This window comes from Channa argus, chromosome 14 (genome assembly GCF_033026475.1).
Source record: "Channa argus isolate prfri chromosome 14, Channa argus male v1.0, whole genome shotgun sequence".
NCBI classification, from domain to species: Eukaryota; Metazoa; Chordata; class Actinopteri; order Anabantiformes; family Channidae; genus Channa; species Channa argus.
The window spans coordinates 2,159,753-2,184,090 of record NC_090210.1 but is presented as its reverse complement, the minus strand read 5'-3'; the positions used below and the strand labels follow the sequence as shown (position 1 = coordinate 2,184,090).

Below are 24,338 nucleotides of genomic sequence, written 5' to 3'. Positions count from 1 at the left end.
TCTGTTGAGAAACTGTCAGCTGACACAGAACCAAAGTAGGTACAACACATCGGATTGGAGAGAACCTTCAACAGATTCACTACAACAAATGGTATTAGACCGTGAGCACAGGGAGATTCAGAAATAGAGGATGTCTATTGTTTTGTGCCTCTCTCCAAGCAGTACGTAGGCAGAGCTTCGGTTGGGATTTAGAAGAATCTTCTCCATTTATTGTGTCAAGGCAGTTCTCAGTTGTTGGCTAAAGTCAGATTAGCTATTTGTTTACTCTCTGCAGCTGTCCCGTCCCCAGGGACTGTGCACAGATGCTGTTATGTTTGGGTTATTTGTGGATGTAACAGCCAGTCTGGAGAATCTGAAAAAGGCTGGCATGTCAGAATAACTTGGTGTCCTTGTCACTTGAGTGACTATATTTCTCATTTAGTCTGTCTTTGCTTGACTGAACCAGCAGAGTTGGGACATTTTCCCCGAATGACCCGTATATTTAATTGAAGATGTCCTTTTCTTGCATTGGTGTCCTGAGTTTTCCTCCACAGTGAAGCTATTTCAGTCATGTTCTTTCACAAGTTTATTACAGAAGCCTCGGATTTAACTGGCTGTGCTGTGACTTTGCCTTCAGCTGCTCACTGAGAAGTAGAAAGCAAGCAAGCGTAGAACACAGTGAACAAATCAATTAAAACGACACCAGATGGAAGCAAATCTAAACATTGAGGCATCACCTCCGATAACCTCCCTATCAACCATTTCTGCTTTGTCACTTTCCTCTGGTAACAAATCAATAGAAATATCTGGCATCGTAATGCAGAGGTGCTTAAAGACATGTTGCTGACGTTACTCGTGGGTTGACTAGTCTTTGCCTTATGATCACCTGATAGATCGAGTCTCATTTCTCTCAGCTTTTGATCTATTGCGCATGAGTTATTACTGGACTATTAGGGGCCATAGAGACAGGATTACAGCGAACCAAGCCGCTACTTGCATGTTAGCCATTCTTCTCCCACATATTGTTATTATTAGAATAGACAAGAGAGTTTATTCACGGTCAGTGCCCTGCAGAATACTTGCAAGTGTAGCCTGAATGTAGGTTACGTGTTCTCATTGGTGTTTGTTTCATACCAAATGCATCATGACTGTTTCAGTGTGTGCTTTCAAGGCAAAGTCTACTTAACTTAACAAATCAGACCGAATTCCAAGTAGAGCTGCTGTTCTGTCAAGTATTTCCACAAGCAAACATGTATTCACCTCAAACACAAATGAATTTGCTATTTGAATAGGAGGAAATTCCCATCAAGACGTTTTCTGCCTTGTTGCTCATCTCACACGTGTGCCCTCCTGAGATTTCACATGTGATGAAGCATTTTATAAATTCATACCTTTTTCAATTTTGACGCCTATGAAATCCTTCAAATCAAATGAGAGCATTTGACGGTGAAAGAATATTTCTATTACTGACAAACTCACTGCCTCTAGCATTTACAGTGAGGAGTGAATTCATGTCCTCCAGTTAAAGAGCTCCAAGCCCCAAAGATCATCCCCTCCTTCATGTGTTTGGAAAAAAAAAAAATTGATTCATTTGGACTCACTCTGCTTTAATATCCCAGGTAAAAATGATGATCCCTAAAATAATCACTCACTGTGACAATAATTTTTCCAGGCTTATTTTTCTCACACACCTTAGGCGCAAGATTATCGCTTGACGTCAGCACCAGATCAAAGCAGTGATGTCACCTCAGTCCTTGCTTGTAGATGCTACATTGTGGTAGGTCGATAATGAAATATGCTGCAGTCTGAATGGTTTGTACTGATGCTGAATGAAATGAACATTATCTAGCAGAAATAAGGTATCATAGGAAGGAAAGTAACATCTTTCTCTTTTTCTCCTTGAAGTAGCTGACATGAAAAGACCCCATCACAGCTTGTCCTGATCATATTTTAGTGTATCCATTGCATAAGATGGTCTACAGTGCATTTGACTGCATCCCGATACAAATAAGTGACATCAAAGGACATGGCAGTTATGTGTCACACACTCCTTCTTAGGAAAACCTGTTTTAGGCTGCTGCTTAGAAACATTTTAGTGGAGCCCTTTCTGCTTTGAATGCGTTTGTTTTCTGTTGCATCATGTTCCAAACTCTTCACTGTTTGTTTTTGACCTCCCCTGGTCAGGGATCTTCCACAAAGAAACGCGTCTCTTTTCATAGTCTTGCACTTTAAAATATCACTATTGTACACATTTGTGAATTTGTAACAAATGTTTGAAGTCCCCTCCATGCACTGGAAGAGTAATTTCAGCATGGGGTCTGGTCCACAACAAGGGGTTCCAGGATAAATATGAGGGGTTTGAAGATCATTTATAGGATAGCACAACAAATAAGTCAAATGGTTACAGAAAATATGTTTAAAGTTTACTTCCAAGGTTCCACTTTTTTTTTTTTTATTTGTTGGGTAATTGTACCTCATTTGGCCTTTTCAAAGTAAGAAACTTTTTACTGGTTACAGTTTTAAATGGGTCGCTAGCCGATAAGGGTTGGAATCACTGCCCTAAAACATAATGTTACCTTAGAAATATTTCTTCCTGCTTGACAAGATTCTTGTGTACAGTGCTTAGTTAGCATGCAGACACTGTGTGGCTGAGATACTGCTTGTCTTTCTTGTTCATTGAAATACACTAAAAGATGCCATTTTTTTCAATATATCCATTATCATAAAAGGTTTACTCAGTTGCTGACTACTATCTGGCCTTTTGTATTGTCATTCAAAAAGTTCTTTATTGGTCTTTTGAACATTGCAGGAGCTTTATGTGTTCTTCTGTAGATAGACAAGGCTTGTGTTATAAGAAAGGGAGACTGATGTGGACATAATGCTGGCCATCCTGCAGCTGTCACTATGATGAGGCACAAAACTGACACTTGCTGCTGGGCTGATCTCATTGGCATGCAGCAGCGGCCAAGCTGCCGGCTCAGACCCAATACAGACAAAGGTTCTATCAGTCAATAAAAAAAAAAAAGCAAAGCTGCACGAGCCTTTACCATTTGATCCTCAATCATTAACCTTAAGTTTCTCTGTGTAAAGGGCCTACATTACAGTGGTGGAAAAATGGGGGGGGGATTCGTATCCCAGTTACTGCTTGCACCATGCAGTATCGTTCCACCATCAGCTCTGAAGGTGTGGAGTGCTATAACACATATATAATCCAGCAGGTTTCTCCCTCCACAGGCGCTCACACCTGTCTCTCCTGCCGGGAGCCCAGAAATAGTGCACTGCAGCAATGTGCATATCTGAGGGGGAGGGGGTGGGGGGGCATGTGACCTCGGAAACTATAGTACCTATGGAGATGCCTGAGTAAAAATAGCACAACTGTCATCTTCACCTAGTGCTGTAAATCAGGCTGTGTGTGTGTGTGGGGGGGGGGGGCTTCCCTCTAATTAATGTTGGAGTGTCTGCAGCTATTTATCCTGCCAGATTGCATAACACAGAATCATATTATAGAATTGTATGTTCGCTTTAGGTGTGGTGCAGATGCATCTTGTCAGTGTTTGAAGTGGCATTTATATGTAATGGTGTAGTTTAAGAACAGGTCCCCCTTCTCCTGGGCATGCTGCTTGGTGCAATGTTCAGAAAGCACGGTGAGGCTGGAGGGTTGTGGGCGGATGGGATCGAGTTAAGGATGAAGAGATGGAGAAGTAGGGAGGAGGAGGAGAACCTGGAGGAGATCACATTCTTGTGTCCTCTCTGTTGCTGAGGATTGTTTTCCAGCAGCATAAAACCTACATCCTCAGCTCATTAGGCTGCTTATTTCACGCTGGATTACACAAGGGAACCTATGGTGTTTGTGTGTGCAGTGTCTCTGTGCACGTGCACGCTTTTGGCATGTTCAGACACAGCCGACCTCAATAGCAGGGGTAAAAATCAATTGCTGCACCGATAGCACAGATTTGAGATTTTATGACACTTAACATCTCAATGAGGCAGTATTGTTGAATATTAATGTACACTTTTGCGTACTCTGTGTACAGGATACTTGCCATTAAGCACATTCAAGAGTTCACTGCTAAATGAAATATATAAACTGGGCCACATCAGCAGCTCAAGCGCAGCATCTGCTCATTAAATGCCCATTTATTGCAATTTAGATGCAATTTTCTTTCTTGCAATTTTTTTATTTTTTTTTTTCAGGTGAAAAGGTGCTGTGAAGTTAGACATATGTTTTATTAGTGCAGCCTAAGTGGAACATGAGCATTGTCCTGGCTCTGTGATTCACAGCAATGGGACATTTTATTATATAAAAGAGAGAAACTGTACCTGTATGGCACCTGTCTGCTTGGACACTTTCCAATCTTCCTGGTACAGCAGATATGTGCCTTTAGGACTCCCTGTTGTCAGCATTTGGAAGAATTAACTCTCTAGACTTGATGTAAGTCTGAACAAGCTACGATGATGGGTTTTGTGGATATAGAGTGAGTGTTTAGATGGACATACGTTAATATAAATTCCCTTGAGAATGAATATATAGCCCTTCAGGGGAAGTCGCTCATATGCTTTTGGCCCTTCATATTTCAACAAACTAACAGAAATGTTTTATTTAGCTTTGTGTAGGTTTTGTTTTGCTGCAGTTTGTATAATTAAAGCACTTTGGTCAGTCAGTGTCAGAATCCCTCAGAAGACTCAGATGGAGCCATAAACTTCAGCTGACTCCGCTATGATCTTCTGATCAGCACTTTTGATGTCCTCTCGTTTGACATTAAAGACGGTGGGCAAATAAATGACAGCGATGAGCATCGGGCATCACGTTTGAGCTGCTGCGTATTTTAATGACCTTGCTAATCGATCTTAGTGCTGCCATTTTCAGACCTTTCAGACTGCCATTATAACCAAAGCCCTGCAGCGCTCCTCATTTCTGGAAAACCAAATTGCAGGAATGGGTGCACGGCACCATCGCTCAGTGTCTCAGCATCCGGTTTAATCATAATCATGTTTTCTGGTTCACCTGGACCTGTTGGCGGGCTGATGAAATGTTTCCTCCTCCGATGTGCCTGACAGGGATAGGACGATTTGTCATTATGTTAGGGGCACCAAAAACTGTCATGGGGAGGGTGTAATGTAACTGCTTTGTATTGAAGTTGACAAATAGAGCTGTCATGAACTTCACCAATTAGGATACAGATATTTGTGCTGGCCTCTCCTCTTTATCTTTGTCATTCAGCCATTGTAGATGGCGACTGGGCTGGAACTAAGTATCTGTGTCTGGTTGTCCAAGGACATCCACAATACTGATGGCATGTCATTTCCCATAGTGGTACACAATGTTTAATATAAACAATTTTAAAGTTATTCAATTTCATGAATATGAATGCTAAAGCCCACTTTTTCATCAGATCTTGTAAGTGCAACCTGTGGGAAATACATTTGTGGCTATGTAAACAAATTGATGCACGGTTACCTCACTTATGTCTCCTTTGCATTCACACACGCACAATGGTAATCACATCATATAATGCAGCTCTTAACTTCAACTGGTGGAGTGTGGCTTAAGTCTCAGTCACCTGTGGGACTTAATCTGCCAGAACTATCTCACAGGCTGAAGATTGTAGATTTTCATCAGTCACAGATATGCTAGTTAAATAAACATAACAATTTATCCCACATTGAATACAGAATTGCTGATGCGTCACAATCCTGGAGCCATTAAGTGATTGTATAACTGTTTGCAGTAAGCCAAAGGCACCGTATCAAGACATTTAACGCTAAATCTTTTTACACCGTTTTTTTAATTTTGCAAAACTGAGGTTTGTGAACTTTGTCGGCTCGATAGAAACAAATAAAATAATCCTGTGTTTGATCAGCCAGCAGCCGCTCCAGGTTTGCCTGTAGTTATCGCTGGTCGGGGGAGGGGGGAGGCATTGGTAGGAAGGATGCTATTCCTCCTGGCTTCTTTTGTAAAATGGTGTTGTCAGCTTCATAATGAAGCTCCTAGCTTATTGTCTCAGTGTGCATGGGCGGCACAGGAACGGAGACAAAAGGCGTGGGAAATTACATGGGAGCTGCTGCCCAAATGTGTCGCTATTCTTGGCCCTCTTTTTGGAACGGCATGGAAGGAAAAACCTTGAAAGGACTAGAAAGGAGAAGACCAAACAGAATTAGACATACTGTACATTTATTGCTTCTTCCATTGAAATACAGTAGACTTGTGGTTTCACATGTAAACCTTACTAAGAAGGGAGAATATTATAAGCAGCTCAGGTACATGACTATTGTCTAATGAATAGTATTAAGGTTATATGTGAATCATGACTAATGTAAAGTTGGTTTAATAGTTTAGATTTCTGTGTTGTAGCAAGATGATGTCAGTATGTAAATGGTAAATGTCCTGCACTTATATAGTGCTTTTCTACCTACTGGCACTCAAAGCGCTTTACACTGCTTCTTATTCACCCATTCACACTCAAAATCACACACACACGCACACGCACTGCACAGCTGGCCAACACTTACCAGGAGCGTTCAGTGTCTTGCTCAAGGACACTTTGACACGTGACCGGTCGAGCCGGGGATTAAACCAACAACTGTGAGATTGGTGGACAACCACTCTACCTTCCTGGGCCACAGTCTTACTGTTGTTGACTGATGCTATGATTGGTGTTTTCATTTACTTCAACAAGTTCAGAATTGTTATAAACAGAATGGTGTTGAGATACAAGGAAGCAGCTGAAAACCAGATGATGCATGACAGATTACATGGTGCAGTTTGATTAATGAAATGGTCCATGTGCTGTAGTATGTTTCCTGAAGGCTACAGACATTGCTGATAGATGTTGATTTATGTAAAGCTGCAGTCCTTCCATTCAATACTTAAAAACTGAAATTCTACAAATTATATAAAAGCCTCAATTGCTTTGTTTAAATTGTGTCTCACAAACTGTGTCCTACCTATGACCTCGTATCAGTCAACAAGAGTCGTGTGCTTCACTAAATTACTGTAAACTTACTATAGTGTGGTTAATTTCAGTGCATTTACAACAAAAATCATGCATCTGTCCTGACGGGGATCCCTAAAGTGGAGCGGCTGTTGGTTCAATCCCCGGCTCCTCCAGTCACATGTCGAAGGGTCCTTGAGCAAGACGCTGAACCCCAACTTAGTTGCTCCCAGCATCCCATCGATGGAGTGTGAATGGGTGAATAAGAAGCAGTGTAAAGTGCTTCGAGTGCCAATAGGTAGAAAAGCGCTATATAAGAACAGACCATAAAGATGCTCACTAAGGAGGCTTTTCTGTGTTGCAATGTGATAATAACAAAAATAACACATTACTGCTACTCCAGAATTACAGAATGCAAGAGCACATCAGAGCTATTGCATAAAAGGGAGTTTGGAGGCAAGTTTTAAAAGATGACACCAGAAGTGAGCGAGGGTTTGCAAACTAATGTGTAGAGAAGGAGGAGAACTGGGAGCCACCAGCCCACAGAAACCTGCCTGTAAAAACTGTGCATCTTCTCTCTGCAGCTTCCTCCTACATCCTCTCACTGGTCATTGTGTCATCTTCTGCAAACCAGTGTGTTGCCTCCGTGTTTCCCTGCCTGTTTCCAGTTATTGAAATTCGCACTGACCTTTTTGGTGTTCAGTCATTCTATTCTCTCCAGCAAAGCTAGAAAAACTTCACCTACAGTTTTCTGCACCTTGAATTTCCTCAGCTGAGACATCAAACAAATAGTAACATATTGCCTGGCAGGGTGGTTGTGATAGAAGTCAAAAAGTCAAGACTCCCGCCTATTCATCCACCCATGCACATACAGAACAGCTGCAGGTACAGTCATGAACATCGATTCTTGGCACTTTATGTTATATTATTTTCTGTCAGAGGAAACAGGAAAATTAACTACGAGCATCTTGAATGTCAAACAACTTAATAAGGGGGCTTCATACTGTATATACATGTTAGGCAAATAATAAACACTGTCTCTCTCCCGTTCAATTTCATACGTTCTCCGTCTCAGCTGTTGTCTCTCACACACTATACAAATGCACAAGCTCTCTCAAAACCTGAATTTTAGAGACAGAAGCGTCTGGAATTTTTTTCACAGCCTCCCACAGACGTCCTCGAACCTATCATTTTCTCTGCAGTGGAGCAATGGTGACGTATGCTCATCGCTAGTGCAGCTGAATTTTAAAAAGCTCTACACCCACGCTCAATACCACTACTGCAAGCATAATTATCATAAACTTTCCTTGCTGTCTGTAGCCCTTCTGTCTCCCTGTAGGATTCTTCCAGCTTTCTCGTTTGCAGACATTAATTCAGTGTTGATGCAGAAAGGGGAGGGTGAATGGGGTCTGGTAAATGTATGTCTCTTTGAAAATTGGTAGGTCATCGTGTAATCACTGTTTCTATTTAATCATCTGCATGTAGGGGTATCAAAAGCACATGTTTGCATATTTTCTGTGTGTGTGTGTGTGTGTGTGTGTGTGTGTGTGTGTGTGTGTGTGTGTGTGTGTGTGTGTGTGTGTGTGTGTGTGTGTGTGTGTGTGTGTGTGTGTGTTGGCTTTACGTGGGTTTCTGAATGCACAGATTGGTGTCTGCTTCCCCCAAACTGCAGTTTGTTTACATTACATCTATAAGAGATTGTCATGGTGGCATTTGGGAATCAATCCTGTTGTGCATTAATTTGGAGGAGAAACAACTAGTTTGAATTTTCGACCGTGACAAGCCTTCCTGTTTGCACTTCTTTTTAAATAGAATTTATTTGTTTCGAGGGAATTGTATGACAAATCTTTTTGTAACTTTTTGAGCCGCAGCATGTGTTAATTGTACCACAGAGAGCTGAGTAGTCACACCCAGGAAAACATCTCTGTTCCAGGGAAACTTACTGTATAATTAACTGATAAACTATTCTAGTTTTTTCTTAAAGATGTAGTGACAGATTTTTTTTTTATTTTCTGTTACAGTAGCACAGATCACTTTGAGCTCAAAAATGTTAAAGAGAGTTTAGTGCTCATTACATTAGCGAAACGCTAATAACCTAAAGATAGTTATTCAGAATATTGTCACAAATATTAATAAAATAACAAACAAACAAACAATGGAATATTGTTGAAAATTAGAAGTTGGAACCAGAATATATTGATCACCATAAAAACATGCCTAAGAAAATGATACGTTTTGTGATATATCTGCATGAATCTATAATATTTCATGTACTAATCTGCATGTTTCATAGATAAAAAGCAGTAAGCCACTTTAATTATAAGTTAAATAACATGTAAAATGTACTACAGAAAGCAGTTCAAATAATTAAAGACATTTGGACCATAAATCATATTACTAATTACTGAGTCAGAATAGGATAAAAATGCAGTATAGCTCTGACGGTAGTTTAAAGTTGGTACTTTTACTCCATTTGATATTGTTGTCTGTTGTTATTGTGCTAAAGGTGAAAAGCTCTGAAATAGATTTCAGTCCTAAAACTCAGTTCTGTCGATTTCCCTTTAAGACTTTGCTGTTCTTTCTGTTGAACAAATACATATTTTCTTCTTTTATTCAATTGGGACCCAGTTTCATTACTTACGAGCACTTTTGCGAGCAACCAGCTTAAATTTAAGAATTCAAACATGGCACCAGGAGTCATTTAGTATGATTGAAGCCTCAGGCAGAATCTTGTCAATTAGCAATTCAGATGAGTCTGGTCTGTGATGGACAGTTTCTGACTCTGTCCAGTGAGGTCAGACGTCTTTTCAGTCAAGGACCTTTTTTCTTTTTCTTTTTTTTTTTTTTAGAAAGCTTTTAATATTTTCCTCTACTTTCTTCAAGCTGTGCTCCCCCATGCAAATGAAACATGAACTTAGTTTCACATTTAAAAGCATGACACCAATACCTGTGAAAATTCCTGAACAAGTTTGTTCTCATTAAATTTAATGTGTCACTGCTGGAAGCTTCAGCACTGATTTGTCATGCAAAGCTCTCACCAGGCACGTCTGAATAATGCAGATAACATGCATGTTCAGGCTTTCAGAAAGTATTACCAGAGGTGTTGTCTCTCAACACAATACCAAATAATGCTGGACGCTTGTCATGTGTGAGTTGTGTGAATAAGGTTAACAGTTTTTTTTTTAAATGAAAATTTGGGCAGTTACTGACTGCAGCCACCTACTGTACCTGCGTAATGATGATGATCCTAAAGTCAGGGGCCGCCTTCATTGACTGTTCCTTTTACCATGTTTGCCAGAGGAAGCAAACAGTCCTCATGACAGAGTGTGCATATGTGCGTGTCTGACTTCCTCTCACTTACTCATGTTCTAATACTGACTAGGGGTTAATAAGCTTTACTCATGTGGTTTGGATGCATCATGCAATCTGCTAGACAACACCAGTGTTTGTCACACAGAGTGTCTGTGTCCCTATATAAACACACTGGCACAGCCTGTTTGTCTTGTGTGACGTTCGGACGTATCTGCCCTGTGGTTGTTGCTAACAGGTATTAAAAAAAAAAAAGACATCACAGCCTCTGAAACTTTTAAGCCCTCAGTGTAATTGATGGTGCTGTGGAAACCATTCTCCACTCAGCCACTCAGCCGTGCTCTTTACACTGTCTCCAGTATTACGATAGGAGGCGGCGGCATGGCAGCATGAGGGGCATCCCGGTGAGGTTATTTTATAATACCCCAAAATTAACAGGAATTTTCATAAAGGAGTGTTTTGCTTTTGAAAGATCAGTGATGTAACACCTGGTCTCAACATGTCAAGTGATCTTCACTGGAAATGGAAATCCTGTTGAATAACATAACCCCTAATTGAATTAAGTAAAAAAAATCGAATTATAATTATGGATTGTTGGAGGAAATTTGGAATATATTTCCTATTAGAAAACAAAAGCAACTATATCCCCTGTTGTGCTCTAATTCACTTTAAAGATACTGCATGCAGTGAATTCACAATTTAAAGTTCCTTTACTAAAATGCTGAAACAGATGAAAAGCCTTTTGGGATACAGAACAAAATTCCTTTCATTACCTTTGTGTTTGAAAAAACTGACAGGGAGCTATTTCTGATAGAGGTGACAATGATGGCAAAACTGCTAGGTGATTTGTTGAGTAGAAAGAAAACCTTTGTGTAAGGACTTTGAATGTAGCCTAAGAAAGTTAAGGACAAAGACAGGACAGAGCTTTGCTGGCCAGACAACATCATCAGTAATGTACAGAGGTTAGATAAATGGTCATCACACACAGTATAACGTGGACTCATTCCAGCAGATGTGTATGCACATGTTTGTATGCACAAAATGGGATGGAGGATTAACCTAAATCCTCACAGTGTGTCTTTCAGAGGACCCTGCTGAACAACACCTGCATTATGAATCACCAGGAGGAAACGACTCCAAGTGAACTATGACACTTGGCCTCTGTGGGCCACTTCTGACTGTTCTGTAACTGTTCAAGCTTCTACTGGTAACCACATTATCAGGTCTGCGTGGAAGACAGATCACGGTCATCATAATGCAGTTGTCAGGAGACGCTTTTTTTTTTTTTTTTTGTAGCCCTGCTGGACACAAATGACAAAGGCCTAACATACTGCAGACTAGAGCTGCTGAGAGTTTTTCACAGCAATGCAAAGAAAGAAACCAATGAGGATGAAACCAAAACTGAGAGGAAAATGAAAGGAAGTCCAACAATTCAGAGGTCTGGATGTTTTTTTCTTTTTGAATGGTTATATCGTGAGTAATGGAGACGTCCCTTTGAGGCTATTCTGTAGGTAGAATATGTTGCTGTGCTTTGGGAATCGTAGGCGAAATCAACACCACCAGACCAAGTGGAGTGAAGACGACTGTTTGCTTGAAGATGAGCCCCAGATCATTTCAAACCCCTGCTTCTTAGACACCAGTACTAAAGGTCACCCCAGTGACCTTTTAAAGCTTATGTTCAGTTTAAGTGTTGAGGCATCTTGACAGTTTTTCTGCTATTATTCAATACTCTGTGTCATACTGTAGTTACAGTACATGCTGAAAGTATAGAAGTAGGTTTCCTGGAACAATACCTTAAATATTTTAAGTTGTTTGCATTCTAACAGCCCTCCACTGATAAAGACACAAAGGAAACAGGGCGCCAAGAAACACCTCCTCTGTTAGCAGGAATTTACTCACACATACTATAGATGGCGTGGAGGTTTTAATTACTTCGGTCTTGAGGAAATCAGGAGTCTTTCAGCCATTAGATAAATTTAGTTTTTTTTTTTTTTTTTTTTAAATTGCAAACAACTGCTGGTTCATTTGTTGGCACAAATCTGTGGTGCTTTTTGAGCTGCAGCTTTCCTGCTTCATGGTTTTAGTGGATTTCCCTATGGTGACGCAATCACCGAGTGACCAGTGACTCTTGCTAGTTTTTTTTACGTTTTACCTGCCAAAAGCCCTCTCAAGCAGAATTCGTAAATTGTAATCATGCACCAAGTTTAAGAATAAAATGTACTTAGAGATTTTGCATATGTTTTTTCTAAGCTAGTTCATGAAATTTATAACAATGATAATGTTAACTTGATTGATAGTTTAATCTTAAAAAGAAAATCTATCAGAGCTTTGCTTTTCCTAGCAGGAGTTTTCTCTTTTTGCCCACAAAGGGGCAGTGTTCCAGCTCCATAACCACATTGCAATCAGAGTTCTGCGGAGGTGAGCTGAGTTAAACATCTCCTGGTTGAGACGGCGTTGTGTATTTCACACGGCCCTACATTCAGCGGCTCAACTCTCAAACAGAAGAAATAGAGCAGGAAAATATAAAGCCTGTTTGGTCTTTTTATTTTTTTAACATTACAGTTGTTCGAGGTGCCAATTTTGTCAATAAAATTAGATGCTCAACAGTCTCAGCAGTAAATGTGTAATTTTGTCGAGATGCAGTGAATTTAACCTCGTGGGAGCCACTAGAAGTTTGGTGTGTAGCGTGACGATACTCCATGTTACTGGAGTTTTTCCACCAACAAAGTGTGAACCACCTAAGCAGCATAGCTCTACTATGCTTGATTTCATAAAACCTAGTGCTCACAAATATGTGGATTATGCACAGATTTCTGACACTAAACATAAGAACGTGTGTGACCTGTGTCTGTTCACCGTGGATTGTTGTCTTCGTGGATTACAGAAGTGTGTAATCACCTCAGTCTTCTCTCTGTCGTTTTATTTCTCTGGGGGCTCGTGGCAGCTCTGGAGAATCAAGAGGGCGTGTTTAATGCTCATGAGATCCACTCCTTGTTTTCCATGTGTCCTGGGGGTTGGAAGGCAGCAGAAAGTTCAGAGACACACTCCCTCATGCGCTGCATGGCAAGAGCTCATAGATTAAGGGGTTTGTCTGCACTGCGAACAACAGGGATTACTCACAGTTTGTAACTGGGCAAAATGGAAGGATGATTCACTTTTTTGCAACTTTTGCAGCTACTGCAGATATGACATGTATGAAGCATAGGATTACCTTTTTTTCGTTTGTTCATCAGCTAGTGCAGGATATGTAGAACGAAGTGGTGGGGTGGGGGGGACGCAGCAACCTTCTGAATGCCTTTGTGAGTCTGCTGAGTGTAGGAGCCAGAGGATGCAGGTGGCAGCAAAGCTTTGCTCTAACTTGTTTGAAGTTGTTTTCCATGACAAAGTGAAGGATTATGCCTGGCATAGGAATTTGGTCTTCAAGTGAAGGACTTTGAGTTGAATCTCAACAAATCCAAGATAGAGAGTTGATCATTCGCCTGTGCCATGCTCTTGTATTACTGCGTGAATGATTTGTTCTATACGTGTGACTTAGGCTGCCACTTGAATCAAATGCCATGCTATTCTTTAGCAGTGCGACAGTGGATGCAACCCCAAAGTGTACAGATATTGGCCAGCAGCAGCAGGGGAAAACCGTTTACCACATCTCTGTAATCCTGAAAGAAACACAGGGAGATGCGTCGGTGTCAGGGCAGGCAATGGGCCGGGTCACGCACACCCAGGTGGAGAATTGCCAGCCAAAAGGAGAAATAATTAGTATAGTGCCAATGGAGAACAGCCCCAGGCTGGGCAGGGCACGACAGGCAGTCGACAGGTGGCCTTCCCTGAGCTGCACTGGTAACGCTGGGAGGCAACGAGAGGAGGTGGTTGTGGAGGAGAATGAGGAGGAGCTGGAGGAGGTGGACGGAAAAATGAGGACCGACAGGTTTTCGAAACAACCCTCCAGAAACTCAGGTAACTCCTTACAGAAACGCAGAGACCTGGCAGAGCTAGCTGCTCAGACAGAAACCCCGGAGAAACACATTTGGAGTTCAACCTTACAGTCTGTCACAGGTCGTGCTAAAGGTCTTGTCCTCGGGGGACATGGCACTGTTTCAGGACATAGCTCTCTGCCGCGTCTTTTGTTGCGAAGGCCACATCAGGATGGAGCCACAATCACTAGGAGAACGGTGAGCATGTATGGCGACCCAACTAAGCAGCAAGGAGATTCTCAGCCTGAACAAGAAAGTCAGCTGCGGAGGCCCAGTAGCATTTGCATGCTGGCAGGCCCAGGCTCAGTCCTATCAGAGCCCCCGGCCCACCAAGCCTTCAGAAGGGGTGATGTTTTGGCAAAGAGCCAGCAGGCCAGGAGCCGTAAGGCTGAATTGAGGGCAGTTGATGACCTCAGTCTTTCTGTGGCTCAGCGGCCTTTGGCCCCCGTGGAGGTGACCCCCAGGGTCCACCAGAGGAATTGGAAACCCAGGCCTGTCAGTATGACAGTGCTTGAGCTAAGAAAACGGGGCTCTGATGATGAGATAGACAGCCAGAGACGCTGCAGTCACACAAGCAGCTATGGAGGAGGCTTTTTTAAAGGGAGCTTCCGTTGGAGGCTATTCGGCAAAGCGCATCAAGATAAAAACAAGGACAAGGAAAGTGACATGGATTTTAAACCCAAATCCAAAAAATCCGATGCTTCAAAAAGCACGCTTGGCACCTTAAGACGGAGCCTTAGTCTGCGAATCAGGAGGACTCGGCCCCAGGACAAGGTTACATCAGGATCTGAAAAGGAGTCAAATGAGGAAACAACCGTGTCCCCACGGCCTTTCTCATACCTCACAGGACGAACTCTTCCATCTTCCAGTGAGCAAATAGAAGATGGGGGCATGCAGTACATTCAGTACCACAGCAAGGGGAAGGTCAAGGTGATGGAGGTACCTCTCTGTCCAGCAAAACTGTCTTCTAAACCCGTCCAAGAAGAACCTAGCATATGGCAGCTCATAGCAAACCGCTTCAGGAGGAAAGAACAGCAATACAGCAGCGAATGTGAATCTCAGCCTTCTGAAGGCAAAGACACTGGCCAGCATCCCCTGACTGGGGATGATAAGTCCCAGCCAGTCGCCATAGTGACTCTGACAGACATTGACTCCCAGAAAGGTCAAGGTAAGATCGGCAAGATTGCTAAATTTATGTCTCAGCTCAATTCTACATTTGTAGCCCCTTTTTCATGTCACAGTAAGTTTCTATAGCTCAAGAGAAACATGGCAGTGTTCTTTTTTTTTTTTTTGTCCTCAAAAGGACAGGCAAATGAAAAACACATGGGGAATTCAGAGGTTGGATCGCATTCAAAGCTGTCTGGTCCCAGAGAGTCCTTTTTGGAGTTTCTGTTTCTATTTTTGAGTCTTGTTCTTCAGTGTTTTTCATGTGTGATCCGCCTGTTTGTAGGCACTTACGCAGCAATTACTTTGCCTTACGTAAAATTTTTGAAGTTTAGCAAATGAGTAGGTAAGTCCAGCAAACTCAAACCACCAGTGACTGATAAGAACAAAGTACAATGGCTTGTTTTCTAGTGGTCCAACTGCGGTATAACATGGTCCCTGCACTGTCTGTGTGTCACACAGGGCATGGGAGGCTTGATAATGCAGTGTGTTGGCCTCACAGAGCCACAGCTTAAAGCAGTTTGTGGCTGTAATGGGGATGTGTTTGGCAACCTAGCAGGGCTAAATTAAGAGGGCTTACATGCTATAATGATGGGAAAAGGAGACTGACTTAAACACTGTGTTTAAAGGTTAACTCCGACCGTGGAGTGTATTTGTCCAGTTGCCTTAAGAGAGCAGGCAGAGAGGGGCAAATATTTGTCACTGTCTGAATTAGCTGTGATTTGCTACAGTTTGTGTGTCCGGCTCTGATTTCACACTTTCACATGAAGGCCTAGTACGCCATCCATGACAGCGTAATGACTTTTACTGATGTCAGGAAGCACATATGTGGCAATCATCTCACCAGGTTCACCTTTGTGCAGTCAAAACAATTCCTGAGCTAACATAACGCTTGAAATAGCTTCTGGGGTCAACGTTGTTGATCTCCCGGTCTATTTGTATTCACACATGACATGTTGCCAAGGATACCTATTACTTTAAGCACACTGCGGAGTCAGGCATTAGGAATGTAGGTGTGCCGATCAGCCTGTGTAAAGTTAGGTGTTCAATACCCTGGGTGGGACTCTGTGCCTGCTCCTACCTGCTTAAGTGTTTGCTCCTAAATTAAATGGAGAAAGCCGAGGCCCAGCCTGCCTAACACTGAACACAGACAGACACACACACATACACACACACACACACGTGCAAGCAAACGAGCATCTGGTTCCCATGTGGAAGGCAATGTCCCCACAGCGTGAGTGTTATCATTTTTCAGTAAAACATGGTGCACACATATGCACAGTCATATCTCACTACACATGTGAGGACACTCACTGACTGTCCCGATCCCTAACCCTTATTCTAAACTTCTATTCTAAACAGCGGTATCAAAATTAAATTGGACCACACAATGTATGTATACATGCACACAGACACATGCACCTACTCTGTTTAGGTGTGTCCTGATGAAAACATGTAAATCCTGGTTGTAAGGGAGGATTCATGGAGCAGAGATAACTAGGTGAGAGGTTTGAGGTGTGCAGACTGCAGCCCCACCCCCCACCTATGGGTGAACAAAGCCGCTCTGTCATGCCTGTGGATGCATGAGTGATCCTGGTCCTGGTCCTGGTCCTGGTTTGCAGGAAGGGTTGCTGATCATGAGATGATGGTGGTCAGCCATGCACTTATCTAGTCAAGGTTGAAATACCGGGAATGAGACCGTAGAAACAACTGTGTAGTAAGTTGTCAACAGAATCCAGCTTAGAGAAAAGTGCTCAGTGATGCATGTTTACTCTGACTTGTCTTGACTTGTTATTATGACAATTTGAAGAAAACCTCCCATCTGTTTGATGCATCTTACTTTATGTTGAATCTGGTGGGAAATTTATTCACGAGGGTGGAATTCTGATGTCTGATTATATCTCTTCCTCTGAATTCCTGCAAACCGCATTTCCTGTGTCAGCATTACCTTGCAGTTGGAGTTGGACTGTCTGCTGTAAAATCCAACATAAATCAGATTTAAATTTTTTTTTAAATGCTTATGTTTAAGTCAGTCCTTTCAGCAGGGGGTATGTGAGGTCCCATCAGATGACTATGTTCCAGACAGAACTTTTTTAAGAAACTTTGGACAAACCGTTATTTGGTGTTAATGCCTCCTCAGCTGACACCGGGAGACGGCGAGATATTAAATAATCGGTGATACACTGCCTGGGCATAAGCAGAGGGAAATCTTTTAATTACTGAATATAACTTGTATTTGAGCATCTGCCACTGCACATCTCAGACTGGGAGCATTTTGTTCTTAAGGATTGTGGTTCAGTAGGTGAGCAGAATCCTGCTGTTTTCTGTCTAGAAACATTTAGCTTTTTTCACCAACATGTCTGAAAACTCTTGCTCGTGTATCGGTCTGCAGTCCATACATCTTACATCATTTTGTAATTACTTTCTTTCCATCACTTTGTGCTCTTGCTCTGTTTTGTGTAGCAGTTAATTCCACAAATTGAGTCTGTAAACCTGGGCATTGCACTGCAAGACTTCTTTTAAACCTAATTTGCAAATCTCGTGTTTGATGAGAATCCTGTTTGAACTAGAATGTCCAATTTTGTTTCAGGGAGTGATCAATGCCTCCCCACAGACAACACAAAGATTTAAGAGCTTTAAGTAGGGCAGGCCATCCAGGCTGCATTAGATTTTCGTGACAGCTTTTTACCTTGTTATCCGCTGACTGTCTTTGTCACTACCTCCTGTGATCGAAATAACAGGCTTGTGTTAGGGAGCTCAGAAAAACCAACCAAAGTAAAACTTCTGACAGGTTTGTTCGCTATGTAAAAGGCCCCAGGGTGGAAAACACATAAGAGAGAGCTGCTACAGGCCATAATGTCAAATGGGCACGGTAGAAGTAGTCAAATGGGGAATGATGGTTGGTCATGAGGTTTGCAAAAGAGGGAAGTAGACTTACTAATTGGTAGCTAAATGCTCGCTCTGTAATTCATGACAGTGGGAAAGCAGGGTTGGAAAGTCAGTCAGAACTGTTGTGGAAGTTCAGACCTCAAGGTTGTTTCCAAAAACTACTTTGGATTCACTGCACATAGAAATGCATCCATGTATGCACATGCACTCAAATAACCATGTCCACAGGGTTTGTGCCCACGCTGCATTTTCTTTTCTCTTGAAATGGAGTATGTGGGGGACAACTGTGCTTCACTACCCTCAGACTAAATGGTCATTTTTATCTGAGCAGCTTATGAGCAGTGAAGTGAAAACCCTGACAAACAAGCAGGTAGCACGGTCTTCTCCTTGCCGAGACAAAGTTACTGGTGTCCTCTATTAGCGCCAGCATTTGCGATGCAGTTTCCATAGGCATTCTGGGACACAGTAATGTGGGGATGCTCATATTTAAAGAATGATGTAACACGTAGCACATGGTTTCAATTTGGGCTTGCTGCTTTTTTTAGCAGAGGACCAAACTTGTACAGTATCTGCACTAAGCAAGGAAAATGTGGGCATCTGTTTCATTTTGCTAACAGAGAGAGAGAGTTTGGAGAGTTTGTCAGGAAATACGTTTAGTGATTTCCTAAAAAGAGTTTTAACGTTGTGGAACAAATTGCTGATTTTCAAATTTAGCGTAGACTCTCTTCTGTTTTTATGTCCGTGGGAACACAATTGGTGTTTGTATGGTCAATGATAAGGTGATGTGCTGTTCCAGAGATGCAGCACTGTGTTGGCCTTTGATGACACTTAATTTCCTTGTATCTGTTGACGAACCTTTGTTTGAATGTGTCCCACTTTGAAAGTGTGATTATGGGGACTGGCCAAATTTGAAAAAAGAAAAAGAAACAAAAAAAAAAACATTTGCGCATTGGGCTTTTTTCTTCTTCTTTTTTTAACTATTGCTCTCTGTCATTTCTGTTCATTTCTCTGCTCATGAGTGTGTGTGTGTGTGGTACCACAGCAAAGACTGAAACTTTTCAATCTGTTTGTGTAATTGGTAGCTCTGACTTTTAACTTTTACAAACCCTCCAATTATATGAACAATAACATGAGATATATATATATACACCCCCCCCCCCCCCCCCCCCCCACACACACACACACACACACAGACAAATTGCTATATACAGTACAGAGAATGTACTGTATATGAAAATACCATGTGTATAGAAACATACCAAGAACATTAGGCCACATCATTATCTGATTCCGCCTCGCAGAGCGGTGACCTCCATTGAGCTTCCTGCTCCTGTTCTTAAACTGAATCCGATGGGTGTCTTCGTTCATGCCCTGACATGTCAAACTCACACTGCGAGGGCTTAACGTGAGGCGTGTTGTTTGAAGAGTGCTGCATTCAGCACAATGCTTGGTGAAAGGCCCCTCTGTTCAGGAAGCACTCTATCTCCTCTCCGACAACAAATGAGACATCCAAAACAGCACAAGGCTCTTTGTAAATGGAGGTCAGGAATAAGTAAACAGTTTATCTGTGTTTTTTATTTTTATTTATTTTTTTACTCTAATTGTAGTAGGTAAAGGAATTTTTGGCTCAGGTCTGCTTAGCTCTGAGTCATGCACGCTTCTAGCATACATTTCAGACAGAAAACACAAACGACTCGTTACCTTACTATTTATGTCATTCCTCTCATATTAGCCCGAGGAACAAAGAAGCCCACTGTTGTGGCAGCAAATGGGTTTATTGTAATATTGGCCCTCTGTTTGTTGCATGAACACTTTGTTATGGTTTAGACGTGGGGAAGGAGAACGGGGGATGTTCACCTGGTATTACAAACCCTACAGACTGTCTCTCTAATGCTCTTGTATTAGAGTCTATACTCCTGCTTCTTGGGGGGTTTGGGTGGTGAGAAAGCCACGATCCAAAACCGGAAGGTAGTCTTTGTTCTAATTGTTGTTATGACACACTGCTGTGTGCTCCATCTCTGTGGGAAACAGGCACAGCTTGTGGAGCTGTCATTTGTTGTTTTAGTTCCAAAGCTTCGTATTGTTCTTTATAGTGCTCTTTCCCACTGCCCTGGTTCAAAAGCGCCATTATCGAGTCAAAGTCTCCAGATGTCACAGGAAAACCCGACACGTTGAATCAAGCCTGATGATACCTGGCGTGGATTAGCTAAATCTCCTTCAGAGATTGCACTCACCATGCTGTTGGCGTTTCACAACAACGGTAATGTTGTGGATGTTTGAGTTGTAAATTTATGCTGCAAACAAAACTATAAATGAGCAGATAAGTCAAGGAGATGGGGAAATGTTTACTGGTTTTTAATTTCTGTTTTGATCAAAGAAAAATACTTGAAAAATATTTTAATAAACATGCTCTAAATACACTGATTAAAAAAAAAAAAAAAAAACAAACCTCAAATGTTACCAGGCTATATCTTTTGCATGTGTATGTCCGTGAACCTACACTTACACTAACACACAAAAAATAACAATTGTACAATTGTATTAAAAATGACATTGAAGACATACTTTTGTTTAAAAAAATTAGCACAACAATCAGTAGATCAATATGGACTCAATACCTGAGCAGACCATCGACTTCAAAAATCCATAGACCTAATTGCGAACACTACACATTGCCTGTAAGATGCAGCTTTATTTCCACATGGCCAACATCAACTAGGAAATACAGTTAATGTCATATTAACAATAGCCAGGGTCCAGTGGGACACAAAGAAATTATAACCTTTCTTTGCAGCTTAACTTAACTTATTTTTTTGTCCTTTTGCTTTTAGATTCGTTTGTCAACAGCCAGGAATGGACACTGAGTCGGTCAGTGCCAGAGCTGAAAGTGGTGAGTAACTTCTCATATTTCTAACAGTCCCTCTGTCAATTCACCCTGATAGATTTAAATGTCAGTGGGAAAACATGCTCTGTCCATGTAATCCTGGTTTTGCATTTTACATGAGAGGGAACAGTTGAGCAATTGGCTGGACTTTTCCCTGGCACATACCGGGTGCTTTTTAATGAGATGCGTTGGCATGGAGATGCAGGGTGGCTTGCAGTAGGACGCGAGATGAGTGACAGTTTTGGGCTAGACTAGTGACACATCCTGGGTCTGATCCCACCCGCCACTGAAGCACACACAGCCGCTGCCAAATGCACAGCTAACATCCTCACATGATTTAATGCCTTCCACCCATGGAGAGTAGCAGCCTTGAAAAACTGCACTCCACTATTCTGCCAGTTGATATCTCTGTATTAGATGAATTCACTGTTGTGGCACCTTGAAAAAGAGAAAACTTCAATAAGATTAAAAGTAGGGAATTCGTGGGGCAAAGGGAAACTTTGTTGGCTTCAAACATGCTCAGTGTGACGGTTCCCTTTTTATATTTTGAAGGTGTTAATTGGGTGCTTTCACTCAGAGGTTTGTTAAATAAACCTAGAAAGTCTGAATTAAGAGTCACAGAATACTGATAATCTCTTTGACAAGTTTCAAAGAGTTGCTGTTCAAGGACAAGGTCATACTGAAAAGAAGTAGTCACATGTCACAGAAGCTTTTTAATATCATGGCAAAATCCGTCTTTTTTTATGCTACCAGGATAATGATAGGCTCTAAAGCATCTGCATCCATTGTGAGCTGGACGCTGATTCTTTTGTTTGTTGTTTTTTGAGGTTAGCTTAACTGTGGCCTTTTGATCGTCAAACCCAAATCTAGTGTACAAAGAGCAGTAAAAGGTTTGTACTGGATTTGTGCTGATATGGCAGTTTGATTTCAGGAAGTCTGTACACCAGCAGGTCACAAAGCCGAACAGTTAAAATGGCAGGAGCAGGGTCTGGGTCCGGGTCTGTGGCGCGTTTAACGTCATTTTGTTGTTGACTCATAGATTTGACCCCATACAACCAACACATTTTGTTAACGTAAAAATTGTTCATTGTTTATTCTACCGGGGTCCCTCATGACACACTGTATATATGCTAGTCTGGGAAAGGGTCTTAAACATCCCTATAATTAGAACCATACCAGACTTTAACACCCACTAACGATCTGAAGAAGAAGAAGGTGATGGTGGGTAGAGGAGGAGGAGAAGAGGGAGGAGATGAGGCACGTTGCAGTCTTTGTTCTTCCCAGACATGCTGGCATAATCGGCCCACCCTCAGTCATGCATGCCCCCTGAAGGCCATGTAGTTGGGTCTGGTCTGGAATCCAGTGAGATGAAGCAGCAGGAAGACTATGGCAACTATTCTGATGTATGCTGCAGAACGTTCCTCGTAATGCTGTAACCTCACGCAGCGTGAAAAAAACAAACTTAATGCTTTCGTTCCGTAACTATGAACAATTTCACGTGATTTAGGCTCATTCACATATGTCAATATAAATACATTCTGTGATATAGACGGATGTGTTACACTTTGATTTATGAGTCCGTTTCTAACGATGATAAAACAGAAACTGTTGTGCACTCAATGAAAACTGGTATTTTGCAGCCACACATCAACCTTTTGAACAAAAACTAAATTGCTTGAGTCTTTTCACACTATCCATCATTAAAAAAAAAAATCTGATAATATAAAACTCCGGATGCAATGTTTGACTGTTGTATTTTGGCTCTAGCTAAAACCTTAAATCTGTCAACACAATTGAGCATCTATCTTAACCTTGGACACAACGGCTTGACAAAAAAAGCTTGCTTACTTTTATTTTCTAAGCTTCCACACACATTTTGTGACCTTAGGTGGACTTGCTGAGCAAGGTTATAAGCAAAGTAACTTGAGTTAAGAGTTTGGTTTTTTTTTTGTCAGGTTACTATTATGGCCCTTTATGTCTACATATGGTTGTGGTTTGTATCTGTCAAGTTATGCCTGTTAGTAAGAATCACAGTATTTTTATTTTGACATTGCAGGGCATTGTGGGAAATCTGTCCAGCGGGAAATCTGCCCTGGTCCACCGGTACTTGACAGGCACATATGTGCAGGAGGAGTCTCCTGAAGGTAAGAAACAGTTGGGAGCAGGGAGTCAGGAGGTGATGTCAGATACTCACAGATCAGATTAATGCATCGTGTTACTGTGTCTTTTATTCCTATGATATCTGTCTTATATGTGAAGTCTTTTATTGTCATACTGGTTCAAATGAAGAGCAGCAAATTTTATTAGCTTGAGGATAATGTCAAAGTCCAATTATACAGAAAGCTAAAAGCTATTGGCGTAAGATGAGTGTATTGGGATATTTACTAGAAGAAATGCACTCTTCTTTTTAAAGTATGGCTCTAATGAGTCTCTATTAAAATGTCTTCTGTTGGAATCAGAAACCTTGGTTCTATCCAAGATTGACAATTGGCTCAGTTTAGTTTATACACTTCCTTTCTGTTCATCCGTCTAAGGCTGCTGAGATAATGACAAGGCATAACATTTCCAGTAAATTAGGGTTTTGAGGATTGCTCATTGCTAAAAGATGAAGGTAATATTAAATCCAATAATTTCTCTGAAACTTTAAAAGCATTTTTTTTTATTTCATTCATAACCTGTTCTTCCTGCACGTACTGATGGAGGACAAGCAGTTTTAACATGTGCAGGATATCCAGAAATGAACCCTCTGCCAGTTTAACACTTTAAACACTGAGCTTTAAAAAAAAATGATATTGTTCCATTAATCATCAAAATGCTAATGAGGATGCCCCCTTGTGGCCTGACATGGAGGTTCAACTCTCAGAAATCCAAATAGATGTTGGCAAAGCCAGAGTTAACTGATGATCGTTAAGGGGTTTGCAGGGTTTCATTTTGCTGTAATTATAGTGAGGATGAGACATGAAGCACATAATTAGTTTCTGGTATTTTGCTGCACCAAGGGAGAAAAATCCACACAGCTTTATTAGTCCTTGAGATATCTACTGTATGGTGGAAATGCTGGAAAAACAGGACGAGCATTGTTGCTGCAATCAAGAAACCACAATAGCCCAGATACGTGCGTGTGCTCTTTTATGTTGCTGCAAGTCAGTGTGACAACATGCCAGTCTTATGACTCGCAGCTGCTCAGATCCACTGTGCTCTTTTTAACAT

General features: G+C 41.5%; 1 protein-coding gene across 2 annotated transcripts in view; it reads left to right on the top strand.

The window, feature by feature from the left end:
* agap3 (ArfGAP with GTPase domain, ankyrin repeat and PH domain 3) overlaps positions 1 to 24,338 on the top strand; it is a 107,730-nt gene that overhangs the window by 25,043 nt on the left and 58,349 nt on the right. Inside the window, exons 1-3 of one of the 2 annotated variants that reach the window (XM_067473809.1) lie at positions 13,509 to 15,359; positions 21,076 to 21,134; positions 23,185 to 23,272. In XM_067473809.1, coding sequence (XP_067329910.1) covers positions 13,778 to 15,359; positions 21,076 to 21,134; positions 23,185 to 23,272 — 1,729 coding nt within the window. In that variant the 5' untranslated portion in view covers positions 13,509 to 13,777. Of the gene's footprint in view, positions 1 to 13,508; positions 15,360 to 21,075; positions 21,135 to 23,184; positions 23,273 to 24,338 lie in introns of those variants that run through there. The other variant, XM_067473810.1, reaches the window with a different exon arrangement.